The following is a 23133-nucleotide window of genomic DNA, read 5'->3' on the forward strand; positions in this document are numbered from 1 at the left end:
AAACCTCATTTCCTGACTCAGAGCTTACAGAGACTTCCTGTTCAGAGAAAGTGAAACTGTCTGACAGAAAATGTCTCAACAAGGAGTTCAACTCGACTTAGGAAGATTCAAATGTTCCATCTGTCTGGATCTTCTGAAGGATCCGGTGACTATTCCTTGTGGACACAGCTACTGCATGAAGTGTATTCAAGGATTCTGGGAGGAAAAAGAGAAGTACATCTACAGCTGCCCTTATTGTAGGAAGACCTTTGCACCAAGGCCTGTTCTGGAGAAAACCATCGTGTTAGAAAATTTGTTGGAAATGCTGAAGATTAATCACTGCTATGCTGGACCTGAAGATGTGGTCTGTGATGTCTGCACTGGAAGAAAACTGAAAGCCATCAAGTCCTGTTTGATCTGTCTAGCCTCTTACTGTGAGAAACACCTTCAGCCTCATTTGGATGCAGCTGCATTCAAGACACACAAGCTGGTGGAACCCTCCAAGAACCTGCAGGAGAACATCTGCTTCTGTCATGATGAGGTGATGAAGATGTTCTGTCGCACTGATCAGAAGAGTTTCTGTTATCTCTGCTCTGTGGAAGAACATAAAGGCCACGACACAGTCTCAGCTGCAGCAGAAAGGACTGAGAGGCAGAGAGAGCTGGAGGAGAGTCAACAACAAATCCAGCAGAGAATCCAGGACAGAGAGAAGGAGGTGAAGCTGCTTCAACAGGAGGTGGAGGCCATCAATCACTCTGCTGATCAAACAGTGAAGGACAGTGAGAAGATCTTCACTGAGATGATCCGTCTCATCCAGAAAAGAAGCTGTGATGTGAAGCAGCAGATCAGATCCCAGCAGCAAACTGAAGTGAGTCGAGTCAAAGATCTTCAGGAGGAGCTGGAGCAGGAGATCACTGAGCTGAAGAGGAGAGACGCTGAGCTGAAGCAGCTCTCACTCACAGAGGATCACAGCCAGTTTCTGCTAAACTACCCCTCACTGCCACCACTCAGTGAGTCCACACACTCATCCAGCATCAATGTCCGTCCTCTGAGATACTTTGAGGATGTGACAGCAGCTGTGTCAGAGCTCAGAGACAAACTGCAGGACATTCTGAGAGAGGAATGGACAAACATCTCACTGACAGTCACTCATGTGGATGTTTTACTGCCAGAACCAGAACCAAAGAGCAGAGCTGACTTCTTCAAATATTCACTTCAAATCACACTGGATCCAAACACAGCACACAGACGACTGTTACTGTCAGAGGAAAACAGAAAGATGACAGTAATGGAAAAACTTCAGTCTCATTCTGATAGATTTACTGATTATGGAGAAGCTCTGGGTAAAGAGAGACTGACTGGACGTTGTTACTGGGAGGTGGAGTGGAAAGGTTATTTTGTTTATGTAGCAGTCGCATACAAGAACATCAGCAGATCTGGAGATGAAAGTGGATTTGGTTTCAATGACAAATCCTGGGCATTGTATTGTTCCCAAGACAATTTCTTTTTTTTCCACAACAGCATCCAAACCTCCATCTCAGCTCCTGGTTCCTCCAGAGTAGGAGTGTACCTGGATCACAGAGCAGGTGTTCTGTCCTTCTACAGCGTCTCTGAAAGCATGACTCTCCTCCACAGAGTCCAGACCATATTCACTCAGCCGCTACATGCTGGACTCTTAATTGATCATGTTGGAGAAACTGCAGAGTTTTGTAAACTTTGATGAACTATTAATAATCAGTGGAGAAGTGTTATCTATAGAATCTATAGAGTCTCAAAAAAGGGATGCACCCTTACCAGAAGAAGATGGAAATGGGGATTGCTAACTTGTATAATGGTAAATTAATGGAGTTCAATTGTTTTTTTTTAGTGGTTTGATCATCCATATAAACCTCTTGATGTTCTGGTCAGTTTGGGTTCTACTTTATTTAATAATTGCTGTCAAGTGTTGACAGGTGAGCTGTGTTTATTTGACTGCTTGTATGAATGAAATTCTTGTAATTTTCTTAAATTTCCTTCATTTAGCTATTTTTGGTAACTACAACCCTGTATCCTTTAAAACTGGGCATTATGGGAATGCATTATGGGATATATACGAAGCATGTAGCATTCAGATGTAAAGCCACTGCCAACAGGTATGTTAATAAAAAGTTACCATAACACGTCCTGAATAGTGTTATTCCTGTACGACCCTAAAGTACAACACGTGTCAGAGTAAAATTAACAACAAACAAAGACTCCAAGATGAACCTTGGTGGAAGTACCCCACCGTAACACTGTTGGGATGTTAACAACCTTCCAGAAGCATGGCGCAGATTCAAGCTACACAAGGAACTGATGTTCTTGGTACAGCTCAAGAGGAAGAATGAGGAGGAAAAGTGCGGCTTTTTCTTATTTGGGTTGGAGAGAAAGGTAATAATAATAATTTTTATGGATTGGATTTATCTGCTTTTCCATACGCTCAAAGCGCTTACAATGTGTCCATTATTCATCCATACTTGGTGACGGTAAGCTACTGTTGTAGCCACTGTATAGATGTCTGTGGCTGCCCCAGAGACATCTATAATACATCTATAATACATCTATAATACATGGTCACTAACCGAAGATGATTTCCCCTGATTGAAAATAAAAAGTTTAAATTAGGAGGAGAAGCTTCAGTGAGAATAGCTGGAGCATCAGTGCCGAGCAAGGTTTCAATTAAAAACAGACAGTTTAAATATTGGTCTAAAATCAGATCATTAATGATAAAATACTTATTTTTAAAGGATCTGACATTTAAAAGAGCCATCTTCATTGTTGTGGGTCAAATCTGATGTGAGCATGGTATGGGTTTTGTGACTGTTGTGTGAATGGGTTGGAGACATCTAACATGCGATGCACGTAGATGTAAATTGAAATGATTTGAATATATATTGGTGATGCGGACTGGTATTTGACGCAGTATGGCAGAGAATGATATCAGAAAATATAGTAAAGAACTGCACAACATGTCTGGCGCATCAACCTGCAAATACAAGAGATCCAATGATTAATCACAAGATTCCAGAGACACCATGGCAAGTTGTTGCAACAGATCTCTTCACCTGGAATAATGACAGCTACATGGCTGCTGTTGACTATTACAGCAGATATTTTGAACTAGGCAAAATGAACAGGACCACATCTAATGCCATCATCCAGAATCTGAAAACAACTTTTGCCAAACATGGCATTCCAGAGACTTTCATAATAGTTTGCAATATGCATCACTAGAGTTAGCAAAATTTTCAAGTACATGGGGATTCACACATACCACCCTAGGTACACATTATCCTCAAAGCAATGGGCTGGCTGAGACATATGTGCAAATAGCTAAGACACTCCTGAGCAAAAGTAAAGATGACAACAAAGAACTCTTTTTGAGTATTTTATAGTGCAGAAACACACCAGTTGACACACCAGACTCATTGAAGCATCTTCTACTGTGATACACATTGCTTCTCACCATGTTTTCCTGAAAATGTATATGCCAGACACTTATTTGTGTACCTTCTTAGTCGCTGTCTCCTCAGTTACCAATTTGCAGCATGCCTCTGCCATACCAAAGCAACAAGTAAAAAGTTTAGCACCTGATGTCTCCACAGGAATTAACTGTTATTCTCAATTTTGTAAGAATTGTTAGTTTCACTTTTGCCCATCTGTAGTGACTGTGTGTAATCATACTTTTCATCCAGTATCCTGATCTTCCAGAGTGAGAGTCTGCTGCTTTTCTTGTTCGAAGTTACTGGGCTGCCAGAGACAATCGAGCTAATGTTGGGCAAAGGCAGTAAAACTGCTTCATTCTAGTCCAGTCATGTGGTTTCCTCAATACTTGAGTGAAAGGTTTTCAACTTCAACCATTCAAAACCTAAAAACTCTACAGATACTCCGCATTTCCCAATGAGTTTAAAATTGTCAATTTGACAGTTACCTCAAATAAAAAGAAAATTTATGTATTCTTTCATGTGTTGTTCATATCCAGTAAGAAAGGTGAAATTTCTTTCTCTTCGTGACTCTGGTATTGCAAACGCTGTTTTTTTGTATTTTTTTTTTTTGGAATACCATTACACATTTGACACTTTCTTCCACCTGTTACTTTTCTCCCATTGTCTGTTAAGAGTACTGGATTGAGCGAGTGTGACGTCACCCATCATCAATAAGCAGTGATTGGTCTGAGTCGGTCTGAGTCTATGGTAACAACTCTCTCCAATAAGGAGTGAGTATCACTAGAACAGCTCAGCTAAAAGTCCATAAAACTCAATAAGGGTCAAGCAGGCTGTGGTCAATAACAGGCATCATCAGAGGAGAGATGGGGTCTTCAAGATCCAGGCAAGAGTGGCAGGTAAACGGAGTCAGACACAGGGTCAGAAAACAGAAGATCAGGTCCAAATACACCACACCCCTTCCACTGAAAGTGGGGCTCAGGAGAACCTGTCAAACACTTAAAATGCTTTGACAAGATTTTACCATTACAATACAGGGTTATGAATCTTCTGACACACAATGTGTATATTTGTATAAACCCCTTTCGTATTTTAGGCAAAACTTTATATTAATTATGTTGTTATGTATTTCTTTTTGGACCAGATGGAAAGAAAAGGAGAGAGTTTTCTATAAGCTCTTTTTGTGATAGTAAAACCTGTCCAACGCAAAAGGCTTTCAGCTCTAATCTGTTTGCTCAGCTGTTGGACAGAACAAGTTAGAGAAGAGCAAGAAGAATAGAAGAAAAAAAAGAAAAGAAGAAAAAAAAGAAAAGTGAGTGAGATATTAGAGACAGGGATAAGGGTACAAAAGAGAATTCTGTCTGTCTTAAAGTGCATCAGCAAACTTCTGCCAGAGTTTGTCACAGACCCAACAGTGGAGCTTTGCAAGTGACAGATCACAACAATGACCAGAACCTAAGTGCATATGCAGTCAGACATAGTTTAGCAAATGCCACACAGCTGCAGGTCTGCTTACCAGATGTTAGGGGTACAGGGGGTTTCCAATTAAATTCAATTTTATTCATATAGTCCAATATGACAACAATGGTCGTATCAAAGGGCTTCATTTCGATAATTGTATGAGAACATGAAATTTAGTCAAAAAATATAATAGGTATTTGCTAAACAAACACATTTTTTGCAGCCGACTCCACCGCTTTGACTTGAATGCCAGACAGCTGTTGCTGGTGACTCCACTCATATGACCTAGGAAACATAATCAGGAAACACAGCCGAAACGTGGAGCCGAGATTCAGGGCGTGACAGGAGCGTATAGTCAGCAGCGTGACATGATTTATTTGGCAAAGACGAGGCTGGCGTTCTAGGCTGCGGCGAGGCAGGAGTGCTTGGCTGTGGCATGGCTGGAGCGTTTGGCTATGGCGTGACCAGAGTTCTTGGCTGTGGCGTGGCTGGAGTTCTTGAGTAGTGCTTGGGTCTTTAGCTTCTTGTCGAGGTGGTGGATGACTCTGGTGACTCTCGTGGGATGAGTGACCTAAGGCATAGAAAAACAAGGTAATGGAGTAGCAAGACAAGGGGGCCAGACGTGGAGCTAACGAAACTAGGCACCATCAGGGTTAACGAACTGGCAAAGAATGCTGGAGCTGGATCTCCTTATGAAGAGCAAGAACTTGATGAGTTGAGCTGTCACAGCTGAGAGTCAGGAACAGAGCTGGGAGGGGGAGGAGCGCTGACAGGCCACCATGACATCTCCAGCTTGTTCAGAATGCAGCAGCTAGATTGTTAGCAGGAACTAGCAGAAGAGATCACATCACTCCTATGTTAGTTTCACTTCAATGGCTCCCAGTTGATTCTAGAATCAAGTTCAAGATCCTCCTGTTAACCTATAAGGCCTTACAGGGAAGTCCCCTGTCCTATATTAAGGACCTCATAGGTCCCCAGGGTTTGCTTTGGTGGAGGAGGTGCGATAGAAAGTGCTCAGTGCAAAACCAAATTGGTTATCCTAGATGGTCCAGTCACTGCACATTAATACCTCAGATACAACATAGAACCATCATCATCCCACAATTCCACCATCACACCTCCAACTTTCTATTCATGGATGGTAATACTCCACTGCATCATCCCAGAATTGTCACAGCTGGACTTCAGAAAGAGGGGGGACCTTATACTTCTACAGTCAGGGGCCAGCAATGTCCCCTGACCTGAACTCCATTGAGCATCTCTGGGAGCAGCTGAAATAGAGACGGGGTGATTGTACCCCACTCCCAAGTGACCTGGCACAACTGCATGTAGAATAGAACTTGTGGAAGAGTGAAATAAATGCTTTGCCTCAGAACAACAACGAAGCAGCTCTTACTCACAGACGATCACAGCCAGTTTCTGCTCAACTACCCCTCACTGCCACCACTCAGTGAGTCCACACACTCATCCAGCATCAATGTCCGTCCTCTGAGATACTTTAGACCAGGGGTGTCAAACTCATTTTCACCGATGTGGCCCTCATCAGCATAGCCGCTGTCCTCAAAGGGCCGGATATGACTTATACATTCAACTACATGTAATGAAAAATAAACGTAACTACTCCTTAATGTTAAACAACTAGTTTATTTATTTATTATAACTTTTTAAAGAGACAATTACAGTTGCAGAAAAACATATGTTTGCTTGTTACTCTAGCATGAATCCTTTTACATTTGATTCTGTCAGGTTAGGTTATATGGACAGTGTTTAAGTCCTAATGTATAGTTGCCCAATCCGATATTTCAAGTCTGATTCCACCTAGATATGAATAAATACACACCAATTTTTATTTTTATTCCAAGAAATGAAAAACTGTTATGCTCTCGGGGGCCACATAAGATGACATGGAGGGCCACATTTGGCCCCCGGGCCTTGAGTTTGACACGTGTGCTTTAGACTGTAACAATGCAAGTTAAGACTGTTAAGAAATCTGTATCTTTTGTTCTTTGCCTGTATTTTTGCATTAAAAGACTTGCAGGTTTGATATGGAGCTCCTGTAATGTAAAATGTGTCCTCTTTGTGAGGTTTTCGATTGTCCTCACACAGCAGGTTTGCATGTTAATATCAAGCAGATAGCAGGGATGTGGGGTCTAACAGGAAAGTGGAACTCAGAATGTGACTGTGAACAAAAAGTCCTCTTTAATCAAACACTAATTAACTAACCTTCCAGAAAAGACCCCCAGAGTTTTTCAAGGAGGTTCTGTAAGTGGATGTTTAAATGATCGGATTGTCTTGTTTGTTTGTGGGCCTTGGTAAGGATTTATTCTGACAATTATACTGAAGGCATATTACTCAGAATCAGGTTGACACAAAATAATGACTTGTGGTTCAGGATAACAAAACAGAAAACCTTGAAAGAAACTATCTTTCTACAGAGCCTGTTATTCCTGGTTGCTGTGGCAACACTGGAAGCACCAGGATGTTGTAAAGTGGCCAAGAAATAAAAAAATCTTCAGAACGCTTTCATTTACCTTACAAGTAACCAACTTGTTTTTTTCTTATTTTTCATCAAGATGGTAATGGTAATGTAAATTAATTGCAATAAAAAAAACACAATAAATAAAACTGAAATGATTACATTTAAATGCCATAAATTGAAAAAAATAAAATTGTGGTTTCTACTCTTCATTCAAAGCATTATGTTTGGTGTACCATTGCCTAAAATACAAGGAAACAAAGAATGAAAGTGTAATTTATTTCACAATTGTTTCCCACTTGTGTAATGTCTGACAGCTGCATGGTGATGCAGTGGTTACTTAGCACTCTTGCCCCACAGGTAGAAGGCCCTGGGTCAAATCCCGACTGGATCTGTTCTGTATGGAGTCAGTTCTCCTTGTGAATGTATGGGTTTTCTCCAGGAACTCCTTTTCCTTCCCACTGTCCAAAACCATGTTTCATTGGTTGATTGATGACTCAATGCCCCCTAGGCGTGCTTTTGAGTTGTTGGCCCTTTTATAGACTAGTGTCCTGTTCAGTAGACTGCCTTTGCACCACAGTGGTGTGTGGTGTTGGCTACAGAAGCGACCATCAAAACCAAAGCTAGATGAGATGTGTTTTATCAACTTTTTCACAGGTTTTATGCAAACTTGATCAACCTTAATTGTAATTTTAAAGTGTAATTTTATTGCAGATTTTTAAAATCATGCTGTTGGGTAAATTTGTACAGAAAGCGCCTGTCAGGTTTCACTGTATCCTCCAGAAACTTTCCATGTGTTCATGTAAAAGTACTACAAGTTAAAAATCAAATGTTTAACTCTCCTGTGGGCTGCATCAAAGTCAGCATATCAAATTATCATTCCTTGGACTTAAAGTCTGACATGTTAATTATTGTAGGCTATGGGAAGCATTCAAGCATCTTAATGTTCTTATAAACGACAAAATAGAAAATCTTAGAACGACAAAATACCATGATGAGTTGATTTATTTACATCACAATGAACATGTGTTTCAGTAACAAAGAATTGCTCAGACTTTTACACATTTTCAGGACTCCCAGGTCTTACATCTGCTTTTGATGTCATTGTAAGAAAAGAAAAAAAAATCTGCAACTCAATAAAAAAACATTGTATAAAGAAAAAGAAAGTATTAAACATGAAACTTAGATCCACAAACGATCAATTATTTAGGAATTCAGCAGCATCCCCAATGTGGCTTAACCACAGTCCAGCATGGAGCGGCTTAGTGAATGTGGTCTGGACTCTGTGGAGGAGAGTCATGCCTTTAGAGACGCTGTAGAATGACAGAACACCTGCTGTGTGATCCAGGTACATTCCAATTCTGGAGGAAACGGGGGCTGAGATGGAGACCTTTTCACAATTGTGATAAAAAATGCAAGTTTTGCCATAGATGTGCACTGCCCAGGAATTCTCATTCCAACCAAAACTGCACTCTTTTCCTTTCCCATCCCTGCTGATGCTGTTGTAAGCAACTGCAACATAAAGTCCGTCTCCTTTCCACTCCACCTCCCAATAGCAACGTCCAGTCAGACTCTCCTTGCTCAGGACCTGCCACCAGAAAGTAAATCTCCCTGCATTGTCTGGGTATGGCAGAGTCCGTGCAACACCTATAACCTTTTTCTTCTTCAACATCATCAGCCGTGTGTGCGCCGTATTTGGATCCAGTGTAAGGTTACGGTAATATGTTAGGAAGTCAGGTCTGCTCTTTGGTTCCCATGGTGAGACATCCACCTGAGTGATTGTTAGTGAGATGCGTGTCAGTTCCTCTCTCAGAATGTCCTCCAGCTTCTTTCTAAGCTCTAACACAGCTGCTGTCACATCCTTGAGGTTTCCTGGAGGTCGGACAATGATGCTGGATGAGTGTGTGGACTCACCACTTAGTGGTGGCAGCGAGGAGTAGCTATGCAAAAACTGGTGGTGATCCTCTGTGAGTGAGAGCTGCTTCAGCTCAGCGTCTCTCCTCTTCAGCTCAGTGATTTCCTGCTCCAGCTCCTCCTGAAGACCTTTAACCTGCCCCACTTTAGTTTGTTGCTGGGATCTGAACTTGTTCTTCACTTCACCTTTTTTTTTGTCAATGAGGCAGATAATATCGGTAAAGATCTTCTCACTGTTCTCCACTACTTGATCAACAGACATATTAGTGGCCTCCTCCTGCTGTTGAAGCAGCTTCACCTCCTTCTCTCTGTCCTGGATTCTTTGCTGGATCTGTAGTTGATTCTCCTCCAGCTCTCTCTGCCTCTCAGTCCTTTCAGCTGCAGCTGAGACTGTGTCGTGGCCTTTATGTTCTTCCACGGAGCAGAGGTAACAGATACACTTCTGATCTGTGCGACAGAACAACTTCATTACCTCGTTGTGAATGGAGCAGATGGTCTCCTGCAGGTTCTTGAAGGGCTCCACCAGCTTGTGTTTCTTAAACGCAGCAACATCAGAATGAGGCTGAAGATGTTCCTCACAGTAAGAAGCCAGGCAGGTCAGACAGGACTTCACGGCGTGTAGTTTTTTTCCGGTGCAGATGTCGCAGGCCACGTCTTCTGCTCCAGCATAATGATGTTCAGCAGCTGGGGGGCAAATTCCAGTTTTCTGCAGCTCCTCCGTCAAAGCCGCTAGCATAGTGTTTTTAACCAGAGCAGGCGCCGATGTGAATGTCTCCCGACACTGAGGGCAGCTGCGGGAGTCATTTTCTTTTCCTTTCCAGAAGCCTTTGATGCACACCATGCAGTAGCTGTGTCCGCAAGGAATGGTCACCGGGATGTCCAGCAGATCCAGACAGATGGAACACGAAAACGCTGCTTCGTTCAGATTCACTCTTTTCTGCTCCATTTCGCCTCTCCGTCGTGATAGCTGTGAGCCGCGGTGTGTCCCATTTAAATTTGAAATCTGACTGGCCAATCGGGTTGGGGATGCATGAATCAGCCAATCACATTCATCTGCGTTTATCCGTCCATCCAATCACCGTCCTCAAATGCCACGCATGCGTATCTCGTGTTTTCTTCCCCTGAAACTACGGTGGCTTGGAAAACCAGAACACTTAAAAAGTTTTTTTTAATATTTATAAATATTTTAAAGCTTTTTATATAAAAGCTTTAAAAACTGGCAAATATTTACAGTTTTTTAAATTTAGCTTAATTTTTACTTTATTTTAAATAAAGCGAGGGTGATGATTAGCTGTTTGGGCAAATGTCTTGTAAATCACATTTGGAATGGTCAGCTCTACAATGCAGTCGGGATAATTATTCCTTTAAAAAGCTGTGAAATCCATGTTTAAATCGCATTATTTTGAAAAAAGATTTTTTAATGTTTTGAAACATTTTTAATATAGCTATTATTTACAGATCGTTATATTTTCTGCAGTTCTGTTTAATAAAGTCTCATTTACCAAGCATCTCAAACTGGTCAAAAACAATTGGACAGCTAGAAGAATTGATCACATCAGTACAGTTTTCATCTCAATTTCACTTGAGATGAAAACTGGACGTTTAGGAACTGATGAAATTGCTGCTTTGTATGAATATTGAGTGTGTTCCCTAGCGCAGGGGTCTGCAACGTGAGGCCCTTGAGCCTCATGTATCTCACTTATCACTCCGATGTGGCTCTTTGGCTTTCATGAAAAATGCTTAGTTGGAATCTGTAATGGGTTTCTAGTTTTTGTATTAGCTGATCAATTTTTATTATCAATGTCTGGATTTTAACATGTTTGATAACTAAGCAACATTATGGTGAAAGCTTTAATGTACTGTTACTTTTATCTCTTTACACTGTTATAAGTTTAAATCCCATGTCTTCTGCCGCACAACAGTGCATGCCTTGTTGCTGTTCAGAGACAAGTTCTTTAATAAAATTGCATTTACATGTATTTATTTTAAAACACCAAAGCTAATCATATTTGATAAGAAAAGGCAAAAGGGATGATGGTGCACCAAAGTCATGATGATAGAAAATGCCATTTCTGTGCTTTCTTGCATTTTTGTTCAACTAAATTTGCTGCAGTGACATGATCTTATTTGACACAAGGTGTATTTTATTTTGAAAGGAACCTCTAAAGGTAAACCAAGTTAAATTTGCTATGTATGTATACAAAAACCCCACATACTCATAATTCAATTATTGTAAATGCTTGAAAGTTACATTTAATAAATAAATGGTTTAACAACCACAAAATCATAAACAAAGTGTTTTTTCTAAATGTTGAAGTGAGACTTTGTGGCTCATGCTAGGTTTTGGTCAAAACGTTTGTGGACTAAATGGCTCTTTTAACATTAGAGGTTGCAGACAATGACCTTACATATTACTGTGGTGTATAAAGGCAGCAGGGCTCTGGAATTAAAGATTGTTTAAGTCAAAACGAGACTCTCCAACGGCAAAAATCAGTTCACATGGAGTTTATTTTGTCAGTATACTTGAGTGTAAATTTAGTAAATCTATCACAGACCATGAACATGTAGTGTAGAACATATACCATGTAAATATTTCTTTAGACTTATTTGGAACATTTTCAGTTTACTACAGTATATACGTACACCAATATAAATGTGAATTTCAAGTAGCCTTACTGGTTCTCTTGAAGTAGAGACTAAGTATATTTGTAGTACACTCAAATATACTACTTTTTGGTCAGGGCTCATTGAATTAAACTTTTCTCTAAATGTATTTGACATTGTATTCAAAACCCAATTTCTTTGACTTAACAATGTATCTTTTCTACATTTTTTTTTTAAATCAAAGGTTACTTCGCTCTCAACCTATCCGTGAAAGTCTTTCAGTGAAAATCCTTTCTTTAGTGTAATGTATTACATAGTCATTTGGGAGGGGGGATTGGTATTTATCACATTTTAAAATGTGTTGCAGACCCTTAACTTTTGTAAGTTATATGTTACTGAGTTTTGATGTTTAGTTTATCCTCCAAAGATGCTCTGAAAAAGCTCCATTTCAGTTTGAAGTTACTGTATTTAACAGAATGAGTGAATATCTGATTTAGGTCTTATTACAAAGACAAATTTGGGATAGTTCTTTTTCTTTCTAGCTGGAATATGTTCTTATTTAATTTAACCAAGCAAGAAAATACTTCAGCCCCAAGACAACTTTTTTTCAGTAAAAAGTAGAGTAAAAAGTTTGTCTATATCCCCAGCATTCACGAAACCCAAACCCTGTAGTCTTAATCTAAAGCTTTTGTCATGTAAAATAACCACCCAAAGCACCTGGAATCTGCAGTCCTTCTGAACAATTGGGAACAATGTCACATGATCCCCCACACAGAAAACAACAATAAGCCATTAACAGGAATGCAGGGCTGATACCTGCTGTTACTGGGTGAGAAGAGGTGTGAGCTCTGGACATGATTACTGTCCATCACGGTTCAAGAAGAGACAAAAAGAACAAACAGGCATTGTTCTATGGTTTATTTAAATCACAACTCAACATGCTAAAGCTCATGTTATAGAAGACTCAGGCAAATAAAAAAACTTTTACAATTATGTCACTAACCACCACCCATCATTAGCTGAGTAAACCGTGATAGTTTGTGCAGAGGCGCAAAAACAAACAAACTACGTATTTTCCTTACAACCTCAACATTTTAGTAGAAATCTGTTTTCTAATATATTTTCTTATGTTCAATCCAGTATTTCTGCATATGCAGTTTTTTTTGACTGCCATAATTTTTTTCTTTTGACAGTAAGTCTGATAGTAAAATGAATAAATGGGATACAATAAGGATTCTATACTGCACTATAACCTAATCTAAATTAAAATTAGCCTTTTAAGCTTGTTCTCTCATTCTCAATATGTTTATTTTTTTAACTGGCAAAAACAAATGCTTTTATAACTTTTCTTTTTTGACTAAAACTTAGTTTAGATGCCCAGACATTAAAACAATTAAAATACTGAAATATAGCTTAAAGACTAAGTGAAGTTTGATATTTATATATTAGACATGATGCCACAAACTAGTTCAGTTTCAACAGTGGTGGGTAGGAACAATTCAGAATTTTATCGCAATATCTAATAATTAGTAAATATGAACGTCTTTTTTTTATTATTAAAGTTTTTTTAGACTGTATCACACGATTTAGGCTAAGATTAATTAAATAGGCTTTAGGTGGGTTTTTTTTTAAATGTTTTTTGTGTTTTTTCATATGTTGCCAGGTGCTTTGATACTTTACCAAGAGAGTTGCCAACTTTTTTTGTTTTGATTTCTAGTTTTACTTCACTTTAATTATTTTTATGTAAGGCTTATTTTACTTATGTGCATTTCCAAAAAAAAGTGTTTTCTTTATGTGTTTGTTTTTCTCCTTTCCATAATGTTCTGAACCTCTAAAACAGGGGCACCGTCCCTTTAACGTGTCGGCCGGGAGGTGCGACGTGCCGGATTCCACCACTAGAGCTCCCCGCTCGGTTCACCTGCTGCCCCTCGGCTCCGTCTGTGTTTACCTCTTTCCCCACCTCTGCTGTCCGGCGGCAAGCTGGGACACAAATCCCCGCCCGAAGCTTCGGCTCGAGAATTACTAATGTAAGCTGCCTGGTGTCTGTTCCTTTGCGGATTTTCTGCAGCGCCGTGTGCCAGTGCCGCCAAGGCGGAGGTGAGTTTGGGCTTATTCTCGTGAAAAATGGCTCGGGCTCAATGACAACACTGCGGGTGCTAGCACCGTTAGCTTAGCCGCGAATCCTGCTCCAATCTCGTGATGGATGATAGTGAACATGGCGCCTTCCAAAACTGACATGTCTTTATATATAACTAGTTTCTGTTTTATTGACAGCGTAAGATAGTTTTAAATACTTTTTATGTTAGCCATTTTCCTCCATAAATGCAAATTTATCTATTTAGTGGCATACAGAAGCTAGCTTCACGCTAGCTTCGCTACGTAACTTAATTACCTAAGTGGAAATAACGATCACAACTAAACACATTTTGTGCAAACATTTGAGTAGTATAAAAGGGCAAATCGATTTAAGTCATACTTGATCATATTTTAAAACACTATGTTGCATTTCTTTGTTTTTGGCTTGAAACGTTAGCGCTGCTGCTAATAGCTACACTAAGCTAGTACCAGGCAGCCCTGTGGCCTCCTCTGCTGAGTCTTTGTTGTGAAAGATTAAGCTGTACTTCATCTTATATTTTTCTTAGGTCCTGAAAGTAAGTTTTATAACAAACCTTCCAACCCTGGTTTATGTATCTAGTGTGCGCCGCTTGGCATTACTTTTGGTGTCAGTCCTTAAGGGTTAAAGTTGAAAAATGACTGGAGCTAAAATCGCTTAACCCGAGTGGCTTTCAGGGTTCACATCGCTGCTTTCCTTAAATAAAAATTGTTCGTTTGAGATCAGATGTAGGAAAATGTCGTTTCTTTGTCCACCAAACTAGCCACAACCCCCTGGTTGGTGCTGGTGGCGTCTCCCGCCTTGCAGACTCACTGGTGTGGTCCACCTGTCATCACGTGGAGGCTTTTTGAGACAACTCATTTCGCATTGTGTACACGGTTTTCCAACATTTGTGACAATAGACATACTGCCACAGATTAATTTAACATATCAGGCAACATTTCCATCTTTTTAAAACTATTTTAGCAGGTTATCCCCTCTGTTCACTCATTTAAACGCCCTATTTCTGTAGTTTTGCGGTTTATTCCCATAATTTAGATCTTCACTTAAACCTTTTCTTTTAAATTGTTAATAAACCTTTAAAGATTGCATTTGATGTTGCAGTTTTTATAGTGAAAAGTCAAAACAGGGTAGTACAATGAGAGAATACACCAGTTGAGTTTCTTTTAAACGAGGTTTTATCATAATTTCTGACTATGTTGATGTTTGAAAGGGAATATTATTTATTTTGAGCAAAGGTAAATGATCTTAAAATGTGTCTTCTTTGTGCATTGACAATTTTTTTATGTTAAGCCGTTAAGCAGAGGGACTCATTTCTGCTCTGCAGTATGCAGTTGCTGTGGAAACAGATGGTTAAAGAAATATGAAGTATTCTTTTGGTATTATAGATTGTTTATAATCACAGAATTCACTGGATCTTGACTTCCTTTTGAGGGAAAAGAAACTTGCACACCGTTGTTGGTGATCTCACCTGCTTTATTTCATTTAACATTTATATTTATCCTAACATGTTGTGTCAAAGTCAGTCAGATGTTATCTTAGCTTCTGTTTTACCACTAAAACTTGTTATGTCTTATGTGTTAATTTAGCCTTGAAAATTGAAGCATGAACAAAAAGTCTATATTTGAGGAGATAAGGAAAGTAAACTTTTTTTTAGATTTTGTAAACACAGTGATTATTTTATTTTAACATTTTTGCATGTCTCGATAAGAAGTGGTTTGCTAATTCCTCCTGGTACGGTATACAGTTTCTTAAATCATGCCAAGTTAAAAAGTATTGATACAGAAATATGCTTGACATCTGTCAGAGCTTCATGTTCCACAAAATGAATATTTGAATCCCGTCTACGTGTTTTTTGGTTGGCTTTTTCCTGTTTTTTATGGAAGTGACATCTTAAGTTTCACAGATGGTTTGGAGGAGGACTGCATCTAATTGGATTAGAATTTCTTAAGCTATTTGTGGGAGACCAGGCAGGGCATCAATAGCAGTCAGAGGGGGTTTATTCAAAGCTTCTAGAAGGTCTTCAACACTTTGGTTTCTCGTCAGAGTGCTTCTTTCATGTCCATTTTTAGGAGGTGTGCTGGTTAAAACATAGTTGAAGACAAATAAAAGTAGATAGTTTAGAATTTAGCTTTTCATAAGCAATGGAAAATAAATATGTTTAGACATTTGCATTTTTTTTTGTAAAATTTGATTAAAACTAGCTTGGGTATAATTTCAGTGAGTGATAAAAACAATCTATAAATATGGTGATAATATGCCTTAAAATATTCTTCATCCTCTCGCATTTCATTCCCAAATATTTCCCTTATTATTGTAACTGGGTTCCAGGCTTGGGTTTTAATACTTTAACTTTGGGATATTTCAGTATCTTTTGCAATTTAAACAGGAACCCAGTAAGACTTGCTTTATGGATACCAAATTTGCTAAATTCCCTAAATTTCAACACCATGTTTGTCTAGGTTTATTTTGAAATGGAAACTGTGTTGGGTTTTTATATGAATTAAGTTACAAAGAAGCCATACTATCAATCGTTCTTCTCTTTATGCTTTATAGTGTTTTACTTTTATCCCTTCACATGACAAAAACAGTTGACGGTCATTCGATTTTGAAAACTAAGCCTTTTTTAAAAATGTGCAAACAGCTAAATGTGAGCATGAAACATGTCTACAGTCAGTTGTTAGACTACAAAATACTAACCTGACCAAATGTATAACAAAACATATTTTATTTGTTGATTTCTGTCCTGGGAAATTAAAAGAAATAGAGGGAATACTGTAAACAAAAGAAACAAAAAAACCTTTCTAATTTCTATTACCATTTTTATTTATCACATTAGTTTTTGTAAGCAATAATGCTACAGAAACATGAGTTTGGATTCATTTTCCTATTTTTTTTTTTTTTTTGCAGGTAAGATGAATAAAGAAATTATGTCCCGGGTTGTGAAGAAGAGGCAAGCGGATCCCAAAGTGGTTCAGTACGTGTGGGCCGCCATTGAGGTCATTCGCAACCAGAAACAAATTGCAAACATGGACAGAATCTCAAAGTAAGTTCACTGTAGATTTGGTGACATTCCTTGTATATTTACCTAATTAAGTGCAGAAAAACATCAATTTTCTGTTGAGTGTTAGATTTTATCTTAAATGTTTTAAAAACTGATCTAATGTTGACAATCAGCAGATGAAGTTTAAACTTCAGCAAACCGTATTCCATGCCTTAAAAGCTGGAATCTCTGGACAATTTTGAGTTTGGAAGTATTCACTTGAAACCTGAAAGTGTTGCAAAGCAGTAAGGCAGCATGAGGAAAAGCTGTGGGAAGAAGCAGCATCATTTGATTTGGGTTTGTGTGGATGTGGTGGGTTAGCTCAGTCATTTCCCAGCTGTGTTTGTTACACAAGATAACACAAGTTTGCAGAGCCGCACAACCTTGGAAAAACTCCCAGGCACTTCATTAGTGACCAAATGATTTATAAAACTACCACAACAACAAAAAAAACATGCTTGATTTGTCAAAGCAACATCTTTAAAATGTTTCTTTCTTCACACCAGTGACACCTCCAGCAGAATCAGCTTGTAAACATGCTTATGTTAAAATTAGAGGCCTCCTCCTGTGCGGGATCCAATTTCAATTTAATATTTGCTGATGCTTGTGTTAAATATATTGGAGGCCTGAAGGGCTGCAGAGAACATAGCAGCAATCAAATTTGATTTAATTGCAGAAAAAATAGATCAGTTTGGTGTTTAAGCTCATTGTCATTTAAGATTCTTACTTCTCAAATCCATATTTGAGAACTTTCAATTCATTTTACGAGTTTGTTCAAATCTCTTGTCAATTTTCTTATTTTTGTAAACTATTCTAACCAGAAAAGTCTTTCCTTTTTTTCTTCTATCAGTCGTTTTGGCAAGGAAAAGCACATTTCAATTTCTTTGTGTACATGTGTTTTTTTTTTTAACTTTTCAGAAGCAGATAATGGACTTTTCCCCAACTCTCCTCTGGAAATTGCTTTCCCTCCAAGTTTAGAGGTTCAGGGTATAATTAAAGACCCACTCCTATAAAGATCCCATTTTTGGTGTTTTTAACACATTCTTGTGGAAGACATGTATAAAGATAATTAAGCCGTGTATGACTTTATTGTAACCATTGTGAATGAAGAGTAGACAAAAAAAAACGCTGTTGGGAAGAGCTTGTAGCTGTGACGTAGAAACTACAATCAGCAGGCCACAAGCTCAGTGGCCTTGTGATAGTGTTCACCCTGACCAGACTCTAAAAATGGGACCCAATGCTTCTCTGCTTTACTCTCAGCACTAAGGGGTTGGATTTGGGGGATAAACCACCAAGTGGTTCCCGAGCGCAACTGTGTCTGCAGCTCACTGCTCCCCCAAGGGATGGGTCAAATGTGGAGAACAAATGTCACACACTTAGCTGCGTGACAGCTAATGTGACTTTAAGTTGCTGCTCTGCTCCATTCTTACGCATCCACTTGTATGCATATAGATCTATGCACGTCTTTGATTTCCTCGTCTGAGCTGGCGTCTGGCACAAAACTATCCGGCGGAATAGCTCCAATATTTTTCTCCAATTTTACACTTTTTTTTTACTTTGAGTTTTTAAACTTTATTGAGTTTAGATCACGTCAATATAAATACAATAAACAGTGAAACGGATAAAAATTTATATGCAATTTCAATTCCATATAAATTCTAATATTTAAAACATCCCACGGGTGTGAGCTTTCGTTCTGTATTGAGACGGTTCTTCACCTCTTAAGATCTGCAATAAATTCTTAAAACGGTCTTCGTGAATCATCTCCTGGTTGAAAATGACTTTTGATCTTGTTTTCCAAATGTGTGTTAACTACACACACGATCAACCAAAACAGTCTGCATTTTTGTTGCACCGCTAATGTTAGATTGGAGGTGCGAGGTGCTGTAAGCTAGCAGAAGAGAGTGTAAACAAATGGATGACTGGATGTGGGGGCGGGCTTACCATGAGCTAACGGTCATGGCCACAGCTCATGGAGGCCAATTCTAATTAACTTCTGCTGCTCTGCATAACTATGTCTAGAAAATGAGGCAGGGTTTTTGATTTGAACTAAAAACAGTATGAATGTAATGAAAGGACCTCAGGGAACGCTTTTACAAGAGATGGAGAGATGATCGGAGTGGGACTTTACGTTTATTCAAAATATAGCTTTAAAATTACAATCAAATGGCAAACTGTCATTTTACAGAGTTACAGAGTTTTACTACCTTCATACTGAAGACAGCTTCAGCGACTAAGTGTTGCATCTTTAGTTAAGTCTGATTGTGTGTCAACGCGGATGTGGATCAGTGATCAGATTGACAGCAGTTCAGTTCTGACAGTTGCCAAATGTTTTTCACTCGTTTCCATTCTTGTGATGAAATTAGGCATCTGCAGAGGGTGGGCTCTGCAGCGCCCCACCCATCTGTAAAGACACGTGCCTCGAATTTGCAGCAGGAATAAACTTCTATTCGTCACGATTGTGTCGTATTGTTCACGCCTTATAAATTCTCTGCAGCGACTTTGTTTACAACCCGATCCTCACGGTCGGTGAATTGAGCACAGGCTCAATGAAACACTTGGCACGTTCCTTTCAGCAAGTTGGCGAGCACCTTGGGAGCTGGCTGCTCGGCAAATTGGGCGGTGATAGACTGTTGTCATGGCAACGCTGTGCAGTGGCATGCAACGGATAGCAGCGGCTCTCCCTCACAGCCTCCTCCCCGTTTAATTCCTCTGTAGCTTGATGTCACGCAGAGGCTTTGTGGCTGCAAAGGGGAAGGGTGACGACTGCGGCGCGGCTCAGGTGAAACATTAACCAGCCTCTGGGCTCGAGGGCAATCTCACATCAACAGATCGGTTATTGGCCAGAAAAACAGTGTTCCTTCAATTTGTTTCTTCATAGTTTAAAAGCAAATGGGGATGAGACAGTACAACAAAGGCACACCAGACAAAGAAATGAGTGGAATTCCAGATTGATTAACAAATGTTGACGTAGCAAATGTTGAATTGACTGTAATTAGTTAGAATAAAACATAAAACGTTGCAACTTTTTCTTTGTTCCCACACCTGAATGTTTTTTCTTCCCCATTGTTCTCAGCCTGATAGAACTACCATAAAGAACTAGCTGTTGTTTTAAACTCTAGTTTTATACAATTTAAATGTATAATTTTTTGCTTGCACTTGTTACCTCTGACTATTCAAATTTGTGTGTGACCTCTAGACCAGTGTTTTTCAACCAGTGTAAGAGACAGTGGGGTGAGCTGTGAGAAATGGTTCATTTTCTTTAGTGTAAAAAACATGTACCATTGCCGGAACATCAGCTCTCTGTTCATCCAAACAGGACCAGGTATTTCACTGAGTACTTAGGAATAGTAAAGATCACAAAATACTTTTTTCTTTGAGTTTATTGGATTTTTGTTCTAGACACTTTAATCGGAATGATCAAACAAAACTTAAGCCAATCACTCGCTTTTTGGAAAAGTCCGACCCCTTAATCTGTCTCCACCAATCATTCTTGGAGGTTTTATCAATACATAATCTGTCTAGCCAATCAGATGTGGTTAATGACCCCACTTCCTTATCCCGACAACTCACAAAGTCTCAGTTCCAACAAAAAGGACAGCTAAAGGTTGTGTTTAGCAGTGTAGCATCTTGCGGGATCCGGTGTCGGAACGTGTAAAAAGTGCATAAAACGAGGAAACTTAAACACAGATCTGACTGGCTTTAGTGTCAGTGTTTTTGTACTACATCTCCCATGATTCATTGTAATGTGACAGCATCGGCACAGCTGTTGGCTATCACAACAAACGCAAATATCGAACAGTCTGTTCAGTTTGTAAATATTCTTGATAAAATCGAAGATAAACAGTTTATTTCTGTTTCAAGGTTTGTTGTAATGTTTAAAGGTTCAAATGATCCTATAAACATGAATAATATGTTGGTCTTTTTTGTGTAAGATTTATCAAGCATGCTGTGATTATAAATATTTGTTCACAAACTACACTTTTCTCCCCACAAATATAAAAAAAATCACTGTTTAGAAAGAATATCATTATTGTTTTTATTAGTTAATTAAAATTGTATTTGAATAAAACTAGAGGTAAAAACAACTACCAGTAAAACTATTGCAACTGTTATTACAACTTTTATGAAGAACAGCTGCAAGAGTTTTGTGACTCAATTATTACAAAAAATGCTCGCAAGATCATGGAGGGACTGTAAAATCAATACAGAGTTTGTTTTGTTTTGTTTTTTACATTTTTGGTTGCTGGTGTGCATTGTGATTTTTGTTGAGGAAAAAAGTTTACCTTGGCTCAGAAAAGGTGAAAAGAACGCAGTTCTAGAGGTTCTGAGACACTCGCCAGAAAAATGAAATAAAATAAGCTCAAGAGCCTGCTGGTTTTATCTTGAAAGGGAAGGACCTGCTTTTACTTTTGAATTTAAAGTTTTGTTGTCCGTCTTCTTAATGTTTTTGGTCAGACGCTTACAAAAAGTGTCATACTCTGCGCTGCTATTGTAAACACAGACAGAAAGTTGTTTGAAAAGCTTCACTTTTTCACAAAAACAGCATTTTAAATCAAACTTAAATGCCAAGGAGTCTGTCTTTATTGTTCTGGAATCTGTAAGCTTTTATCCTTCTTTTCCTCATGATCTTTTTACTTTTTGTCCTGGGAGCTGGTCTCTGCTCAACTCTATCTTTTTGGTTTGAAGTGATATGAGTGTTTATCCAGCGTAGCTGCTGTGGGCCTCTCCTGCAGGAGACTGTTACCTCCTTTCCCACTGTGACTCCCTGTGTGCTGGCTCAAAGCCACAAGAGGAGACATGGTGGGTCTTTCCCAAAATGTTTCCTTCAGGCTCTAAATTTTTGAAAATGTTTGAATATTGTTGTTAATGATGCTCCAGTAATAGAAAAGAGTGAATTTAACAAGTATGTGAAATAATAAATTGAAAATATTTATGTTTGAATACAAGGCTGCCTCATTCACTTTTTTCTTTTTCTTTTTTTACCTTTGCAGGTACCTAAGCCGCGTATTTGGGATGCACCCTAAGGAGACTGCCAGACAGCTGAGCCTGGCTGTGAAGGACGGCCTGGTGGTGGAGACCCTGACTGTGGGCTGTAAAGGCTCCAAGGCGGGCATTGAGCAGGAGGGGTACTGGCTGCCCGGGGATGAGATGGTAAGTCCAGAAACAACTCGGCAACGACCTAACACACTACGAGGCTGCATTTTCTTTTCTTTATGGATTCATTGTACCTGATAAGAAAAACAAAAATGCTGTGAGATGATGCGTCTTCACACTGTGCAACATTTTGAAAGCTATTATTCATCTCTCTGAGCATTAGGAGACACTTTTTAAAATATTGTATTTTCTGTCTAGTTACACAAACAAATCCTGAACATGGTTTATGAAGTCTTTGATTAAAGTAAATTGTGGTGCAGCCTGGTGCAATCATTAACAGTTTAATTTTTCATCCTTGACTTAAACACTGAGAATGAGTCCCTCTGTTACTGCAGAGTCTCATGTCATGTTGGTAGATCTCATATTTCTCAGCTAGTTGGAGCTGTTGTCCTGATGAGTAACGACAACTGCAGCAGATACTGCAAGGACTTCGCCTCCATCTGTCATGTTACTCAGTGCGATCAGTCACTGCACTTTTTCTTTTGCCTGCCATGTTCAAGGATGATGGAGAGGCGGTCATGTAACCCTTTGGAACCTCGGGCCGAAAACTCAGTTTTTGTCCTCTTTTGAATTTAACTCTATTTTCAATTTGATGGACTACTTACTTGCTTAGCTGGAATCCTTTTAATCACCACAGCAAAGGAGGGTCTAAGGGGAGGGAAGCCCAGTTTAGCTTAGTCTGTTTAGTTAGCCGAGTTAAGAATTTTTCTATTGAATTCTATGCATTCATGATCCTTTTGATTTTATGTTTACTTTACAATTACCGCTACGAAAGCCCATTGAGACGACTGTTGTTGTGATTTTGGGCTATACAAATAAAATTGAATTAAATTGAATTTAACCTCCACTGTGTGGCACAAACTCTATTTAGCCATTTTTCCATCTTGTGTTCACACGCTACAAATAAAATCATACAAAAACATAA

At 39.0% G+C, this 23133-nt stretch overlaps 3 protein-coding genes across 11 annotated transcripts in view; 2 read left to right on the forward strand and 1 right to left on the reverse strand.

The window, feature by feature from the left end:
• Positions 1–55: 55 nt before the first annotated feature.
• Positions 56–2138, forward strand: LOC110013321 (tripartite motif-containing protein 16-like). The gene has a single exon (XM_023965287.1). It carries the CDS (start codon positions 71–73, stop codon positions 1697–1699), a length of 1629 nt encoding a protein of 542 aa, XP_023821055.1. The 5' UTR covers positions 56–70; the 3' UTR covers positions 1700–2138.
• Positions 2139–8364: 6226 nt separating this feature from the next.
• Positions 8365–10285, reverse strand: LOC110016939 (tripartite motif-containing protein 16). Its single transcript, XM_020711299.2, has one exon. It carries the CDS (start codon positions 10235–10237, stop codon positions 8576–8578), a length of 1662 nt encoding a protein of 553 aa, XP_020566958.2. The 5' UTR covers positions 10238–10285; the 3' UTR covers positions 8365–8575.
• Positions 10286–13774: 3489 nt separating this feature from the next.
• zmynd11 (zinc finger MYND-type containing 11) overlaps positions 13775–23133 on the forward strand; it is a 34995-nt gene continuing 25636 nt past the window's right edge. For 5 of the 9 annotated variants that reach the window (XM_023965143.1, XM_023965148.1, XM_023965145.1 and 2 more), the window contains exons 1-3: positions 13776–13992; positions 16919–17054; positions 22046–22205. In XM_023965143.1, the coding sequence (XP_023820911.1) occupies positions 16924–17054; positions 22046–22205 (291 nt within the window). In that variant the 5' untranslated portion in view covers positions 13776–13992; positions 16919–16923. Of the gene's footprint in view, positions 13993–16918; positions 17055–22045; positions 22206–23133 lie in introns of all 9 variants that reach the window. The other 4 variants (XM_023965144.1, XM_023965149.1, XM_023965150.1 and 1 more) reach the window with 2 other exon arrangements.

This window comes from Oryzias latipes, chromosome 17 (assembly GCF_002234675.1).
Source record: "Oryzias latipes chromosome 17, ASM223467v1".
NCBI classification, from domain to species: domain Eukaryota; kingdom Metazoa; phylum Chordata; class Actinopteri; order Beloniformes; family Adrianichthyidae; genus Oryzias; species Oryzias latipes.